This window comes from Kogia breviceps, chromosome 3 (genome assembly GCF_026419965.1).
Source record: "Kogia breviceps isolate mKogBre1 chromosome 3, mKogBre1 haplotype 1, whole genome shotgun sequence".
Classification (NCBI taxonomy): domain Eukaryota; kingdom Metazoa; phylum Chordata; class Mammalia; order Artiodactyla; family Physeteridae; genus Kogia; species Kogia breviceps.
Window position 1 is genome coordinate 87,327,091 of NC_081312.1, and position 15,934 is coordinate 87,343,024.

Below are 15,934 nucleotides of genomic sequence, written 5' to 3' on the forward strand. Positions count from 1 at the left end.
TCCATACCTGCAGATGCCTGTGCTTGGGCATCAGTGTGGCGCTGGCAGACTCTACTCAAGAATTCACTCACTTGACGCAGGGAAAGGGCATTATGCAGTGTTTCCAGGGGGTAAATGGTAGGCACCATGGAGCACCCTTCAAATCCTGTTAGAAAAGAGATGGGCAAAGTCAATGTTATTCCTGCTGGATATACCCCAACTGGCCAAGGAAGCATGGAGGGTCCCTGAGAACCATCAAGAGTGTCTGTGGCTTTTGGAGTGTGGGGTATCCAAGATTCTCAGGAGAGGGAACTTCTTAGAGCCCCTACAGGAGTCTATTTCTGTTACCTCCAGATTTTCTAAAAAGTCTTCCTGCTAAGGCCTCTGGGTGAATCACATCACCTCTTATCCTACCTATGGAAAGCCTGCAATATTCCATGGAAAAATCAACAGAATCCCAATAGGGTAAGCACCTACACTCCTCTTGTTCTTTCTGGGGGAAATAAAACAAAGGTCCAGAGGTAAGGGGTGAAATTGTAGGTCTAAATGAGAGGTAGGGAGGTCATGGAGCTGGGAAAAAAAACAGCAGATTTCAGGGATCATGTACAAGAGATCCAGATTAAGGAGGAGGGCTTGGGATCTGAGGAGGGGTTCATGCAGATTTAGGATATGGGTAGAAAGGCTAGAATATTGGAAGCAGGAGGGCATGCAATACACATGAAGCTCAGCTCAGGAAAACCGCATGTATGAACAGGTTGGGGGATGGAAGTTCTTTCTTGGTTATTTTCATCACTTCAAAGCTTCTTTCCTCTGCTCTCACTGAAGACCCCAGACTTGCTAGTATTTCTCTATTCCTTCAGGAAAATGAGGCAAACCCCCTAGAAAAAAGAATAAATACTGATTCTCTGCTCTGAACCCAACAATTCCAATGTAGATCTACATTGTAGGGTGAAGGGTAAACCTAAATGTGTAACTCTAATCCCAGGGCCTGTTGATGAAAAAAAAAAAAATGTCCCCATTAGAGGATCAAGAAGCATACATCTCAACCACTTTTTAAGTCCCCAATATTTCCTATGCTTCCTTTGTATCTCCTTAAATGGATTAAAGGTAGGCAGGACAGCAATATCTATTCAAGACACAGCCTCCTGTCTGACGATGATTAAAACCTACATAACTCAAAAGGATTATACTCGACCATCTTCTAACCTTTGGCCCTTGTTTTCTTCAAGGATTCAATTGAGACCTCTGTGCAATTTCCCCCTGTACTCTAGTGGCAGGAGGGCAGGAGAGGTACAGTTTCCAGCTTCTCAGAACAGCTAGAAAAACATTTGGATTTGAAGATGGTGGTAGTAGAGGGTCATAGAGATAAGAATAGATTCCAGGGCAAGAGACTACTCCTGTACCGAATAGCACTGGGAATAGGTAACATTAGGAGGCAGTGAGGAAGGAGAACAGGAAGGGGAGGAGCAGCCAACGCTACAGCTACCAGGCAGTCTGGCCCCAATCCCATCCAAGCAACTAAATGCAAGTCACATAACCTTAGAGTAAATAGGAGAAAGGAATAGGTGGGCTCTCCTGCCAAAAGTGCGAGAAGCAAAGCAGTCAGTCCCAGCCAGGGTAGTGGCAGCAGCCAGCTTGGTGGCAGGGGGTACCGTAGAGGCACTCAGGATCATCCTGGCCTGAGCGCAGCCAGTTCCGGAAGAGGCGCAGGTGGTAGGAGCACTGGTGCAGGTGATGCGCCAGCGTGGCATCCAAGGAGACTGGCCGGCCCCCTGTGCAGTCAGAGGAAAAACTGCGCAGCAACCGGACCACAGGGTGCTGGTCATCCAGCAGCTCTTGGAGGGGTTGGGGGAACCACGGCAGGAAGCACAAAGATAAAGAAAGAGAAGAGGGAGAGACAATGAGGGGGGTACTGGATGACATAAGCATTCCTGGGAGATGGGGCCACTCAGCTCCAAGGTGAGCTAAGAGAGAAGCAGAGATGGTCAGAGCCATGGGACATCTCTTGCAGGGGAGAAGAGTATTGGCATCATGCTAAAAGAAGTCTAAAAGAAGTGAGTCTGGAAGAAGGGGCATGTGAGACCTCATCATACAGCAGGCCCTCCCCTTTCTCGTTGTGCACAATTCAGTCAGTGCTTGCAGACAGCAGTCACATCGTTCTGGATGGGGTGAGCTGGCAGCTCTGTAGCTAGGAACTCCAGTGTCCCCAATCATTCTTGGGCAAACCCTAGTTAGGGCTTGTTTCTCAAACGAATGTATTTATGAGATTGGGATAGAGATGAAAAGATTTGAAGTCAATCAGAGAAGAGAGTCAAGAGTGGTATAGGTTATCAAGATAAATTTTGAAGCTAAAAAAGCTCCTAAGGACTCAGGCCGGGCGCCCTGGACCGGACTCTAAGATAGCCACAGACAAGGCTTGTGTTAGGTAACTGACGTAGATTAGCAGGAAACCAGGTGTCCTTTAAAACAGCATGTAAAAAACGGAATCAATATGTGAAAATGCCAATATTGATTAATCATCCTTCATTCTTGTTCAAATACATAGACTTTTAAAAAAACGTTTGCATAAGTCTTGGGGGACTTATGCAATTATATCAATTATAATTAATTATAATTATACTATAATTAATTATAATTGTATCAATTATAGAAGCCAAAAGAGATAATTTTATATTTTCTTCCCACTGCTGGTGAGTTTAACTGCACTTTGTTCAGCTAGATGAGTGGAAAAGCTTTAATCTGAAACTACTTATTATCTTAGCTGGTTGGCAAACTTTGTGGATATATGTGATTCAGCTGCAAACGGTTAAAGGCAGTGAAAGGCATGTGGAAGGGGGTTTAAGAGGAACAGTAGGAAAAAGATCTTGGGTAAAAGGTACGGGGTCTTAACTGATAACAGGAATATGGTACAGAGAAAACAGGATCAAGGTAGCTGAGGATGACTGCTCAGAACTCCCAGACCAGAATGGGCTCCACAGGGTGATCCCATGAGACTATGGTTTCCAGAGACCTTGGTCTGGTTGTCAAGAGAGATTTCTGTACCAATGGTCACACAGTTGTGTGGGTCCCTAGAAGAGAATGAGCTTGGCAAATCTGGTGGGTACACTCTGACATTCTGGATGAGGGAGAGACACAGTCTCTTTCCCACTATATTAGTTCACCTTAGTAAGTTCAGCATGCTGTTTACTAATGGGCCATACTTATATACTTGATGTAGTCACAGGATGTGACAGAAGCTTATCAGGAATAGAGGCAGGGATGGGCTGAGCTGTGTTCTCCCATCAAAGCAAGGAAGTAGCACTGCCTTGCCTCCTTTCCAAAGCCAGGTCCAGTTCTTCCAGCTGCTATTTCAAAGCCACACATCATGGCAAAGAGATGGTGGTGATGGACAGCAGGCTGGCACATTGTTGTGACTAATCTGCTGCAAGCAATTGCAGACAGAGCATCCACTCTGTAATTGCTGGGTCAGTCCAGTAACATTTGGCCATGGGGTAGAGCCCTCATATTGTCCTGAGGGCCAAATTAAATCTAGATAATCTTCAGCAAGAGACATAATAGCTCCAAATCTTTTTCTCCTAGATCCCAGATTCTGGCTTCTCAGGCACTTTAGCCTCCAAGCTCAAGTACAAGAACAACAAAGGCCAGCAGAGCCCTGAGGTTGTGTGCAGGATGCTGGAGGAGATCTTGAATTTACTCTCTTGCACTATAATTGTCCACGTCTTTCTTCCTCTCCCCCTTTTGGTAGAATTAATTCTTCTTTACTGGTGAGGCTGCTAACCAAGGCTTCAGGGAACTAGAGATATATAGGTTTGAGGATCTGTTTTAGGAATCTGGATCTTTTCTCACAGAGCCTAAGAGTTAGGAGAGTTGTGATTTAGCTCTGATGTCAGGGGCCCAAGTTCCTAGTACCATCTTCTGTACCCTAAGTAACAAGTCTCCTAAGTCCAAATCCCAGGCTGTAGTGTTGGCGTTGGTGCCTGAGGGTCTGCTCTGGAGATGACTGTGGCACGAAGGCCAGAAGAGCTTGAAGCTAACTGTGCAGGCACAGTCACGCCACTCTGAATGGGAAGCTCCTGTTACAGGCACAAACGGGAGTGCAGGTGGGGGGTAGGGGTATAAACTGAGCAAGTATAAGCTAGTCAACCTAGGGAGATTTCACCAGTGCCTAGTGGAGATGTATGGCCTGACTGGGCTAAAATCTAGCAGTTGCCACTGTCTAAGGAGCAGGTGATCAGCACCTAGAGTTTTTTCAGCCAGGAAGCCAGGCTAATTTTACCTCCCTCAGAGTCTTAGCTCTTGAACAGAAGAAAATCGTATCTAACAAAACTGGATTTACCTTGAAGACAGATACAATGCAGAGAGAAACTAAGGATATAAAGGATAAAGCAAGGAGTAAGTACTGGGTTCCTCTGCCACACCCTACAAAGAGACCACAGCCCTTCAGTTTGGGGTTTAGGCAGATCTCTAAATTATTCCACGTTAGTGTGGGCAGACCCTGTTCTTCAGTATTCTTGAAACATTATTTATTCCTAAACTCCCCTGGAATCTCCCGCAGGCATCTCAACTCTTCACTTCCCCTTCTCAGAGACTACAGTGCCATAAGTAGGCTGGGGCTGCATGGAAACCACATGGAAACCCTCAAGGTACAATTCTTTTTCCTTTACCTACCACCTCCTACTCCTTTTGTTCTTTCTTGTATCCCAAATCAATCTGGACTCCTGTTTTCTAGGCCCAGACCCTAGGTTAGTAGTGACGTAAAGCAGATGTCAGGAGCACAAGAGCCACACAAAATACACACAATGGTAGGAGATAGGAATATGGAGATGGAAAACAATATACTCAAGACTAATGCCTTAATGGGTAGGCTTGGGAATTGGGAACTGCAGCACTGCTTCAAAAGCGAAGCAAACTAGTCATCCACTCCAAAAAAAGAGCTGGTGAAAAAACAGGAAGATCAAAATTACATAAGCTGAGGAGCTAGGGAAACAAATAGAGAGAAGAAATGGGGATGATATAGGTAATACTATGCTCTTTCTAAGAAGGGGAACCATTATCATGTTTGTACAAAGCCTGGCAGTCATGTGATGGGAAAGGAAGAGGTTTAATTCATGTTTTGGTGATGATGCTGAAAAAAGTGACACAATGGTGATGATGGTGACCATGGAAATAAGACCTTGAGTTGTCCCAGGAATCAGGCAACCAGGCTGCAGCCAAGGCTAAGGTCTGTCACAAGTGATATATCCCAAGAGCGACAATTAGTGAGTGGTTCAGAGACAGCAGGGTGTCAACACAGTGGAGGGAGAGAGAAAGTCAGTGTCAGAACTCAGAAGTTAAGTGTCTGGAGGTGACATGGTGAGGAGGAATGACGTTGAGTCAGAAGCAAACGTACCGTTAGTCGGATGCTTTGCAAACGACACAGAAAATCGTTTTACGGCCGGGACAAACAAGAGCTCTGGGGAGAAAAGACATCACGGGGATTATACCCACCGCTGTCCCCACCGTCTGCTCTGGAATTTGCTCACAATATACTCTGTTCTTTACAGTTAGTATACGACCTGCTCCCACCCCCACCCCTTAGATTCCTTACTACCACATTTTAATCTTTTCCTTTGGATAATCTCCTCTCAGGAATCCATGTGTCACTTCTACCATAATACGGCCCCACAGACAACCCTAATCTCAGCACCACATCCTCTTTCTGGTCATTTACAAAGAAATAAAATCTTTGTAGAAACTTTCATCACTTCCCCCAGTCCCTTTCCATATCATTTTTCCTGCCTTGGCTGAACAACTTCCCCATCCCTGATTTCCTAGATTTTAACTGAGGCTCCACTGCATTCTTCCTGACCGTGGATCATCCTCCTTGGTCCCTACCCCTACAGGCCAGAATCCAGGAAAGAATACAAAGGTGGAGTAAATTGATGTAGCAGGGCTGTATGTGGCTGATTATGAAGGGATAAGCATAAATAAGTAGTATTTGTATGGCGAGAGGGAATGCAAATGGAGGGGTGGATGGGGTCTTGGTTCCTTCTCCCCTCTATAACTGATGCAGAAAACTTGTCATAAGGCTAGTGTCAGCGCCATCTTAAGCGTGAATTGTTCTTGAGCTGTGTCCTTGCTGGCGGACAAATGAAGAAAAGAGTTGCCCCCCAAAACCCACCCACATACCATCTCGGTGCTTCAGACTGGCAGGTGGTAGCTTTTTGCCTTGGCTGCGGGCGTAGTCCTGAAGATTCGGGGCGCTGGAGGAGCCGCCCAGCACTGTGGTGCTGAACAGCCCCGTGCACTGTGAGCCTGCAAGGCCGGGAGTGCATTAGGACCCACGCAAAGCTGCAATTACCACACAGAAGTACGCACAATTTCACATCACAACATCAGGGGACACACACATAACCATTCAGAGCCACCACCACGTGGCCACTTCACATAACCACAAACAGCTTTCACTACTGTCCACAGCCACACTGGGCAAGCAAAGTGAGGATGCTCCTGAAAGTCTACTTGGCAGATACAAGAGGCCACTACAAATACAGGGTTAGTCATATTACGGGACTCAAAGCTACTGAAAGGGATAAACTGTGCTCTCTAGGTGGCCCTCAGGAATGCTCAAAGAATAGTAGATTCCTCTAGATCTGGTAGATTCCTCTAGATCTCCCTAGATTTAATTCAGTGCTCCTTATACTGGATATAGGGTTTGAAGAACCCAGAAATCAAGTCCCTTATTTGTTTAAAAGGAAAGAAACTTTGACTGAAACCAGAGACTAAGTTTAGAGTACTCAACTCAAATTCGAAGTTCTCATAAGTTCCAATTCCTCCTAAGTTTTTCATCCAAGGTTCTCTCCCTTCTATTTTCCCTTAGGCCTTTTTACCTTTCCCAAGAAAGTATGAGACTCACTGAGTTTTTGAAGCTGGAATGGATTCAAAGATCATCCAGTTCAGCCTTCTTATTTTAGAGATGAAGAAACTGACATTCAAAGGGGATCTCATTTGTTCAAGGTCATACAGTTTGTTAGGAGCTAAGCTGGACTAGAATCCAGGTCTCCTGGCTCAGGATCAACTGTGTTAAGTTAGAAAAGAAATAGTAATTTTTTCCATCAAGAAGAAACAGAGCATTGTTTCTGAAGTGAAAATGGACACAAATTGAAAGGCATGTGAAGGGTCAGGTGATTATATGCAGAACATGCCTACTAACCGCTGAACACCCTACTCAGGAGAACCTCATGAGCAGAAAACAGCGAAAAAGATGTTTTTTCTACTCTCGAAAGTTTGTTGTCTTGTAAGTCCTGCGCTCAAAGCCAGATGCCCACACACATAAGTTCAAAGAAAGCAAAGAGAACTAACTCTTGACAGTAAGTGGAGTAAATAAAACTTGAAAAATCCCTGAAGCAAATAAATCAAGCTCGTCACTGTCCCAAGTATCTGATCGACAGTAGGGTTGGCACTCCCACCGTCCCGTCTCCTACTGTAGCCCACAGAGAGAGAATGGGCAGGAGGAAACAAGATTAACACTCCAGTTTGTGGGATTTTCTCCTCTACTTCCAAATCCATCTTAGCCAAGACCCTGGGTTTGACTTGGGAACTTAACATTCATAGGGGAAATGGACAGAGTGGAGAGGTCAGTTTCCTTTGAGCCCACAAAGGGGATATGGTTTCCGGGGTCCCAGCATTTCAGGGTCACCACATAAATCAAGAAGTTCAGATGGCTGATAAGTTCCACCCTGGAATTGAGGACCACTCCTCTGCGCAAATATTTCTCCTACCTTTCATGTTCGAACAAGCTCAAGAATAGAGTTCCAGAGAGAAAGGAGGGTTGCTAAATATGTCTGTTTTTTTCAGAGAAGCTGGAACTAGCTGGCTGTATCCCAGCCCACCCCCAAGCTTTGTTCTACATTTACTTCCTGCACGAAATAATTTTCTGGCGTAGTCCCACCAATCCTGTTGTGTCCAGTCTTGGATCATCTCAGGGGGTAGACTTTACCTTACCACCACCATCTGTCAACAGACTCATGCCTCTGCCTTGTTCTTGACAGCACCTCCCCCTTAACTGGGCCAGACACACCTATCCTCTTTCCCACCTACCTGAAACCTATTCTCTACTGGGGTTTCTGGGAAAAGTAGTCCATATCACAGATCTAGACATTTGTCGTTTATTTTTCATGCACCAAACCATCTACCTCATTTTAGGGATCTAGAAGGCAGTCTACTCCCATAAAATTAGCCTGGAAAATTACCAAAAAACTTTCTTCCCATTTCTGGTCCAAATGCTGACCGTTTTGGGGCCAAGAAATTGGGTGCCAAGGAGAAAGGTAACAGAAAAATGAAAGGAGCTAAATGGAGAGAATAATAGGACAAGATAGAAGGAGCCAGGGGACCCAGTCTAGACCCCACACCACTGTCTCTACCTGCCAGTTCTGGTTACTGGCTCACAGGCGCTGTGTTCAAAGATAGTCCCTCCCAAGGACCCCTCCCCACTCCCAAAGAATACAATACCCTCTGAGGCTTGGTCCTTCCTGCAGTCTGTGTTCTTAGGAAAGGTTGAATGATGTTCTCCACCCCTCTCCAGGAATCAAAAAAATCAAGAGACATTCCCTCAAAGTCCTGAGAGAAGCCTCTGCCACTACACCAGTCTCAGATTTGTCCCTCAATTTTCAGGAAGGAAGGAAAAAAAAATTACAGGATTAGGAGAGGATGAAGGGGAGGGCATGGAGGTAGGAGGGGCCAGAGCAAGGATGTAATAAACACAGGTCTCAAAGGAAGACATGGCACAAGTTCTCCAAATGAGGAATATGACCGTTATTGGGGGAAGGGAGCGTCTCACAAGTGCCTCTATTTATAGCTTTGTCTCTGATAATTCTGAAGAGTCAGAGTCTCCATGGACCCTAAATATCTGGGCTAGACTGAAGGGACAGATAAGGAATAAGAGGGGAAGCCAGAAAAATGCCCTTCAGCCAGAGAAATGGGGGGTTGTGTAGAAAACCAAAAGACAGACACCTTCCTGGAATGCAAACAATCATCTGGGATCAAAGTTCACACCTACATGTGGCTTCTCCCAATTCATCCTCTCTAGCCCCACCCAACAATTCCAATGACTAGATGACCCCCAACTCCCATGACTAAGGTTCCCCACAATAAAACTCTAAAGAACAGACAGACACCCCTTCCCAACAACAGATGAGAGATGCTGGAAAACCATACCTAGGCCGCTCTGCTTCATCTCCGTTGGTGGCCGTGAAGATGAAAAGAGTCGGTAGCCACCAGGCCTTGAGGATGAAGTCTCAGAAAGCACCTGGAGAAAAAGGACTCTACGTTAATTACCGTTTTGCCACCTCAACTGAGAAGTCTAAAACCCAGGTCCTGAATTCCTGCCCCTACAAAACCAAGCAATGTCAGGAAGTTTAAGGATTTTTATGAGGAAGAAGAATGCAAAGTCTAAGAGTATACTTTACAGAGGAAACTGTCCAGGGAATCCTTCTATACTAGAAAGCACTTCTATTTCCAAGATGCCTGTCCCTACAGCCCTCTAATCCCAAATCTGAGAAATCATTACTCAACCATTCTCAGTGCTTAGCATGGCAGGGTACCTTAATCTTTTATATCCCTCCACAGAACTCAGAAAGCAAATCACAATAGCTCAGCCACAATAAGAAGTCTGGTTATGCTCTCTTCTTTCCATGGGACAGTTGTGGCTATGGCAGCCATACTCAGTTTCTTATCTGAACCAAAAGCCCTCCCCTCCACTCCTGGAGACATGAAATGGATTTCTGAAAAGCCCACAAAGGCTCAATCACACAACCCCCACCACACACACCCTTCAACAGTGTTCTGAGTCCCTAAGTCCCAAAAGGCAAAAACAGAGGCAATAAGGGAAGATGAAGTACGGAGGGACACCTGTGTGCAGGATGCCAGGTGAGTGGTGGACACAGCCCGGGGCTGTAGGCCGATGGCTGGGGAAGGCCGGGGGAGGTCCCCTGACCTCCGGCGGCGCCGTCCCCGCAAGGGGATCAGGTCCAGGTTCCCCGTGCACTGCATGTTCATGACCTGCAATCAGACCGGGTGGAAAGCCGGTCACGGCTCCTTACACCCCCAGGCTCCCCAAAGCCCTGGGCCCATTGGGCAGAGGCAGTTGTAAGGCTGGAGAGGATGACTGCCTAGGGCACAGCTGCTCTGAAGGTCACAGATTTTGTATTCTAAACCAGTCCAAAAATATAAGATGACAAGAGGAGAAGAAGGGATGGAAAGAAGGGTCATAGTTGATAAGAATAAGACTACCAACGCCTGTATTTATAGAGGAAATATTTATAGAGGAAATATTAATATTAAAGGGGTTGTTTGACCAAAGAGCAGAGAGAAGATTTTCTTGCAAAGCTGAGGAGCATATCTTGGGCAACCACCATCCTGGGTAGCCATGGTATAAGCAGCACTAGTAACTGAGAGGAAGAAATCTGATTACAACAGAAAGTTTCCTATAGGCCTGAAAGAAGTCAGTTTCATCAAGTCTGAGAGATGATACACTGAGAGCTCTGCTTTGCCTGTCTCTTGACTGCTTAAATCAGAAGAAAAAAGGGGGTCCAACATAATAGTGCCAGAGACTGGCAGACGATGTGCATGGGGAAGACACTGGATGTGGAGGAGCAGTTTACTAATGGAAGATCATATGTCATTCTGTCCATTTGATCTATTCACATGAGTCTGCAGTGTACTAATGTACTACGGATACTAAGTTAACTTACACCTCAAAGAAAAAATGATGCGTACCCCTCCTAAGGAAACTCTGAGTATTCATGACCTCAAGTCCATCTTAAGACAATCAGGAAGAAAAGGATGAGTCTAGAAGAGAGACTGCAGTTTGTCTCCTCAGCATTCTCCAAAATCTGAACCATAAACCTTTGGCTGAACCTACGTAAGCTAGTTATAGATTCTTCTGAGATATTTCAAAATGGAAAGACCAATTCCTTTAAGACAGAGAGCAGGCACCAAGCCAAAGTGAACAGATTCATCTGTCAAAGCAGAACCCAAAATAGACAGTCATGGTCCCTGAGACAGGGATAAACCATGGGGTCAAAAAGAGTGTCACTGGGCCAAAGAGGGAAAGGATCTCTCCAGGAAAAGACCAAAACTTTGGTTTTTACTCCAGGACACAATGTGAGATTTACAACAGTCCTTTCCTCTAGGCTAGAGACATAGAACCAGGACTAGGAGAACCCAGGCCCAGACTGATAAACCTCAGAACGAAGGGGAGATAGACAGACCTCGAGACTTGATTCCCCTTCTGGGATGAGAGTATAGATAACCCTAAAGGGGTTAAAGTGCCATTTTTACTAAAGTGATATTTACTACAATCTGAGCTTTAATATTTACCCAAGACAACAAAGAGATGGAGGGGACCTGGCCTTCAATATCAACTGTATTGTTATCATTGTTACTGTTTACTAAGCATATGGTGGGTATTACTTAGATTTTACAGATGAAAAAAATTTAGGCTTGGAGAAGGTACCTGTCCAAGATCACACAGCGTCTGATTATCAGACTTGGATTTTAGCCCAGAGTACATGCTTTTCTACTATATTTCCTTTTAAAGAACTGCCTTTTCAAATTCATCCAGAGGCCTCCTCCTCAATCTCATCTCTAAAAGTCCTTATCTGTCAGGCACCCCTCGCTGGCATCTCTTTAACCTCAGAAGTAGCAACCAGCTTAAAGGAGCTTTCCTGGGAGACCAGCTACGAAAGAGAGTTTAAGTAAAACATATCCATCAGGGGCAGGAAGACTCTGTTTAAGGTCCTAAGAATTCCACTGAGGGGATTCAGAGATTCATGGATATTGTCCTATGAGCACTTCCACCACTTCTTTCTCCCAAGCCCCTCCCATTACCTCCATGGAGCCGGCTTTGCGGTTACGAATGAGGGGTGATCTCTTTGGGAGGCCAGGGCCCTCAGAGGGCTGGGGTGAGGTCTGCAATGCTCGATCTGGCTCATCTGATGCCTTCCCCGGGCACAGGTCCTCCATGCTGCCTTGGTCTGTTTTCATCTCCTCATTCTACCCAACAACAGGCATAGATAGGAGAGGTGTTAATGGTCTCCAGCCTCCTAATCCAATTCTCCCCAACCCTTTTAACCCCCCTCTACTGTTTCCGAGTTTCCCATCACTTGGAGGTTCCTAAATCCTCCAGTCCCAAATCCCAGCACTCTGACCCACCTCAGAAGAGGCTGGACGGAATCCACAGCCAGTTGGGGCACTGCCTTCTTCCTCGACACCTTTCACTCCAGGGCTGAAGTGCAGCTCCACATGGAACCGCTCCTCTGATAAGGGATCCTTTAGGGCAGCACCAGATGAAAGGGCAATTGGAGAAGCTGGACGTGGTGGTGGAAGACCAGGCAGGGACAACAGAGAGGAACTCAAGAGGACACATCCTCCCAGGGTTGAGGTTTCAGTGTCTTACACCCCTCTACAGTAATAGCTCCCTTTAACTACAGTCTAGTGTAACAAGATCCTCACACTCTCAACCTCCACAGGACTTGCCAACTTCCAGTTCTACAACTGTCCCCCTCCCTATCCATCTCCCACAGGAATTCAGCTTTGCTACAGTGCATACAGCAGCACATTTAAAGATATCTTTGTGGAGCCAGGTGAAGAAGGTATATGTGTAACAATATTTGAGAGAAAAAGACTCATTGTAACATTGTTCAAATTCCATACCCTCCCTAATGCCAGAGCTATGTTCTCTGGTATCTCTCTGGCTCAACACCAACCCAAAACATGTGTTCTGTTCCAGGAGGAACCTCCTGGATGTTCTCTATCATGCTGCACCTGGGTACCACACCTGACTGGATTCTACAGAATCTAAGCATAAAAAAGTTTTTCCCTAAAGGGGGATGGAGAAGAAAGAAGGGGCCCTCTCCTCACCCCGCCCTGTTAGCTCCTCACCCGTGTGTTGTCTTCATAAAGCATGATGACAATCTGGGTCATGTAGTTGAGCTCTGAGATGGCACTAAGATAAGCCAAAGCTCGCTGCCATTGTGCATCCTTGGTCTCCTACCGAACACAAGAAGAGGTAAGCTAATGCCCAAGGACGAGGGAGTGTCAGGGAATGGGCAGGGAGACGAGGAGAACAGAGGAAGCTTGCAGTTAAAAAGAAGCATGAGGAGGAGAGTAAAAGAACGCTGGGAAAAGATGTTCATGGGCTGAAGGAAAAAGGATCCTTACATCAAGAAGTCCCCCATAACGGAAGACACTGAGTAGGGAGTGGACGTGGCTTTCACTGGTGAAGTAGAGACGTGTTCGAACATGGCGGCCTGGGGAGAGCACTCCTCGGGAGTACCTGAGACAGCAGGTAAGTCACTCACACTGTCAGCCAGTCCTCTTCTCAGCCCTCTGCAAACTCCCTCCTCCCGCCTCAAAGACTTCTCTCTCTTTTCCATCCCAGGACCCCTTCCGTTCTTGGTTCCCCAAGCTGTCCCAGCCTGGCTTCCCCCAAGAGCTCCCTGACATGCCCCTCCCTCCATCCAGAACCCCACCCAGCCCTCCCTCACAGGGGGTGCAGCTTGTTGACAGACTCATCCTCGTGGGTTCTCTGCAGGTCAAGTAGTATCTTCCGCAACAGTGGAAGACAGAAGCCCACAGCAATTTCCAGTTTCTCCTCCCGACTGATCCCGTACTCCTAGGGGCCACAGGCCAGGAATAAGCACCTCAATGAATCTTGTTTTCCTCTTGCCTCATACTCCCAGGTCCAAGATCATGCTTGTCTTCACCTCAGGTCTAGGGCTTCTTCCAAAATCACCACATTCCCCCTCTCCAGGTTTTTCCTCAGTTAGCCTCTTGGGCTTCCTCAGAGCCAGGAATGTAGCTCTAATTGTAACAACTAATTCCTTCTCTAAGTTTCCTTCCCCTGGTTCCCACACCGCCCCTCCTTCCTGCCTTTTCTCTCCTTCCTTCCGCAGTGCCCCTAGCCCCAGGCTCCATCCCTTATGTGAGACACACCTGGGGAATGACCACATCAGCCAGTGCCTTAGAGAGACGGAGCAACTCCGCTGTGCCTTGAAGTCCCAGACTCCCATTGTGCTGCACATCATACTTGACACAGTCATAGATGTCAGGGATCTTACTGATATCATAGCGCCCGCTCTTCTGTCGAAAGTCACGCTCCAGCTTGCTCCAACGCTGTAGCATTAGCTCTAGTGTCTCGCTGTGGTAAAGCTGCAGGTCTGGAAGGAAGACAGACAGTCAGAGCCAAAGGCTTCACCTCTAACAAAAGACCCTAGCAAATCTGAAGCAGAACCAGAGAGATGAGGATGACGTGTCTCAGACACTTAGGAGAGGACACAGGATTGCCTGAGGAACCCATCTGTACCCAAAATCTTAAAAGGAAGATAGTAGTATTCAAACCCACCTACAGACTTGGGGTCCTGCATCCGTTCCTGGATCTGGTGAGTGAGGTTTTCAATCAGGGCAAATACCTCATCACAGACCTTCACAGGATTCTGGATTATAGCCATGGAGTTGAGTAGGGAAGTGCTTCCAGTGGGAGCCAGCTGTGGAGAATAGAAAGATTAAAAGCAAGACAGGTTCAGTGCCAGTTGCCTAGATTGCTGTGAGCTTATTACAGAGAGACTGCCTGCAAATAAGCTCTGTCTTTTGGCCCACCCCAACGAGCATTCTTAGGCTACTGAGAACACTAGCAGTTCAGATGAGGGGGCTGCTCTAGCACACAGTCATCTAAGAATGGGTCATCTTAAAAGTCTTGGAGTCAGAGGAAATAAAATAGATCTAGGTACTTTTCTTGGGGGTTCTAAAATAAGCACGGAAAATGCTGAGGAATACAGATTAAACCAAAATACCCACAGAATGTTTTCATGAGTGGGTAATAGACATAACTATCTTACTCCTCTAAATAAGATGCTAGCTTGAATCTAGAGTAGAGGTGCTGTCTCAGAACTAAGTTCCAACTCAAGCATTTAGGATGGTCACAGTCAATGAAGAATGGAGAGGGGGAAAGGAAATTGCAGGTTGAATGTACTCATTCTACCTTGGTCCTCACAAGTTCCATTCTTGCTGGTAAAAGGAAGCAAGGAAAAAGGAAAGATACCTTAGCTTTTCTGGATTTTACATTGAGCAATGGATTGGAAAATAAGGCAGCAAGGTCCTTCCCCTTTATCAAGGCCTGCTCAGAGAAGAACACAGAAAATGCCATTCTCTAGTCAATGTGCTCAGCTACCTTGCTTATTTAAGAATCTATCAAAAATGATTACATAGCAGTTTTGAAATGAGGAGCTGTGAGTAGGAGGATGGTAGAAAATCATTGTCTGGCACATGATCCCCAGTCAATTATGGCATGGATACATAGGAAAAAGGAAAAAGGATGGCTTGGGTAGTGGCATCCACTGTGATTAATACTGTGAGGCAGTATATTGTAGTGGCTAACAGCCTGGGCTCTCTAGTTAGATTCCTTTGGTGACCTTAGAAAGGCTGCTTAAATTCTTCTGAGCCTAGGCTTCCTCATCTGTAAAGGGGGGGCGGGGGGAAGTAGTACTGGTCCACAGTTCTTACAGTGGATTAAAGATGGCCATTAATTCTTTGTCACATTCCCCTTCCCTTGAATCTGGGCTGGCCCTGTGACTGACTGCTTAACCAACAATAAATAACTAAGTTATACTGTGCTAATTCTGGGCCTACACTTTAAAAAAGCTTGAAAGTTTCTGCTATGGGGGAGTCCTAAGCTACTATTTAAGAAATCTGTCTGGGGAATTCCCTGATGGTCCAGTGGTTAGGACTTCATGCTTCCACTGCCGGGAGCATGGATTTGATCCCTGGTCTGCTAGAAAAACCACATGGGAAAAACACATGGAGAGGAGAGGCTCTGAGACTACAGGGACAGGGACATCACGAGGAGGGAGGGAGCCCAGCCATCCTAGCATCCCAGTTGAGCCTCCAGATGGTTCCAGCCCCAACATCTGGACAGCAG

The 15,934-nt window shown here is 46.2% G+C and overlaps 1 protein-coding gene across 14 annotated transcripts in view; it reads right to left on the bottom strand.

Moving 5' to 3' along the window:
* Positions 1-15,934, bottom strand: part of PPIP5K1 (diphosphoinositol pentakisphosphate kinase 1) — a 45,448-nt gene that overhangs the window by 17,637 nt on the left and 11,877 nt on the right. For 5 of the 14 annotated variants that reach the window (XM_067029118.1, XM_067029115.1, XM_067029119.1 and 2 more), the window contains 11 exons: positions 14,363-14,504; positions 13,954-14,177; positions 13,506-13,633; positions 13,180-13,294; positions 12,901-13,008; positions 12,172-12,288; positions 11,848-12,012; positions 9,175-9,265; positions 6,148-6,273; positions 1,632-1,814; positions 8-145 (listed from right to left, as the gene is read on the bottom strand). In XM_067029118.1, the coding sequence (XP_066885219.1) occupies positions 8-145; positions 1,632-1,814; positions 6,148-6,273; positions 9,175-9,265; positions 11,848-12,012; positions 12,172-12,288; positions 12,901-13,008; positions 13,180-13,294; positions 13,506-13,633; positions 13,954-14,177; positions 14,363-14,504 (1,537 nt within the window). Of the gene's footprint in view, positions 1-7; positions 146-1,631; positions 1,815-5,368; positions 5,432-6,147; positions 6,274-9,174; positions 9,266-11,847; positions 12,013-12,171; positions 12,289-12,900; positions 13,009-13,179; positions 13,295-13,505; positions 13,634-13,953; positions 14,178-14,362; positions 14,505-15,934 lie in introns of all 14 variants that reach the window. The other 9 variants (XM_059059353.2, XM_067029123.1, XM_059059352.2 and 6 more) reach the window with 6 other exon arrangements.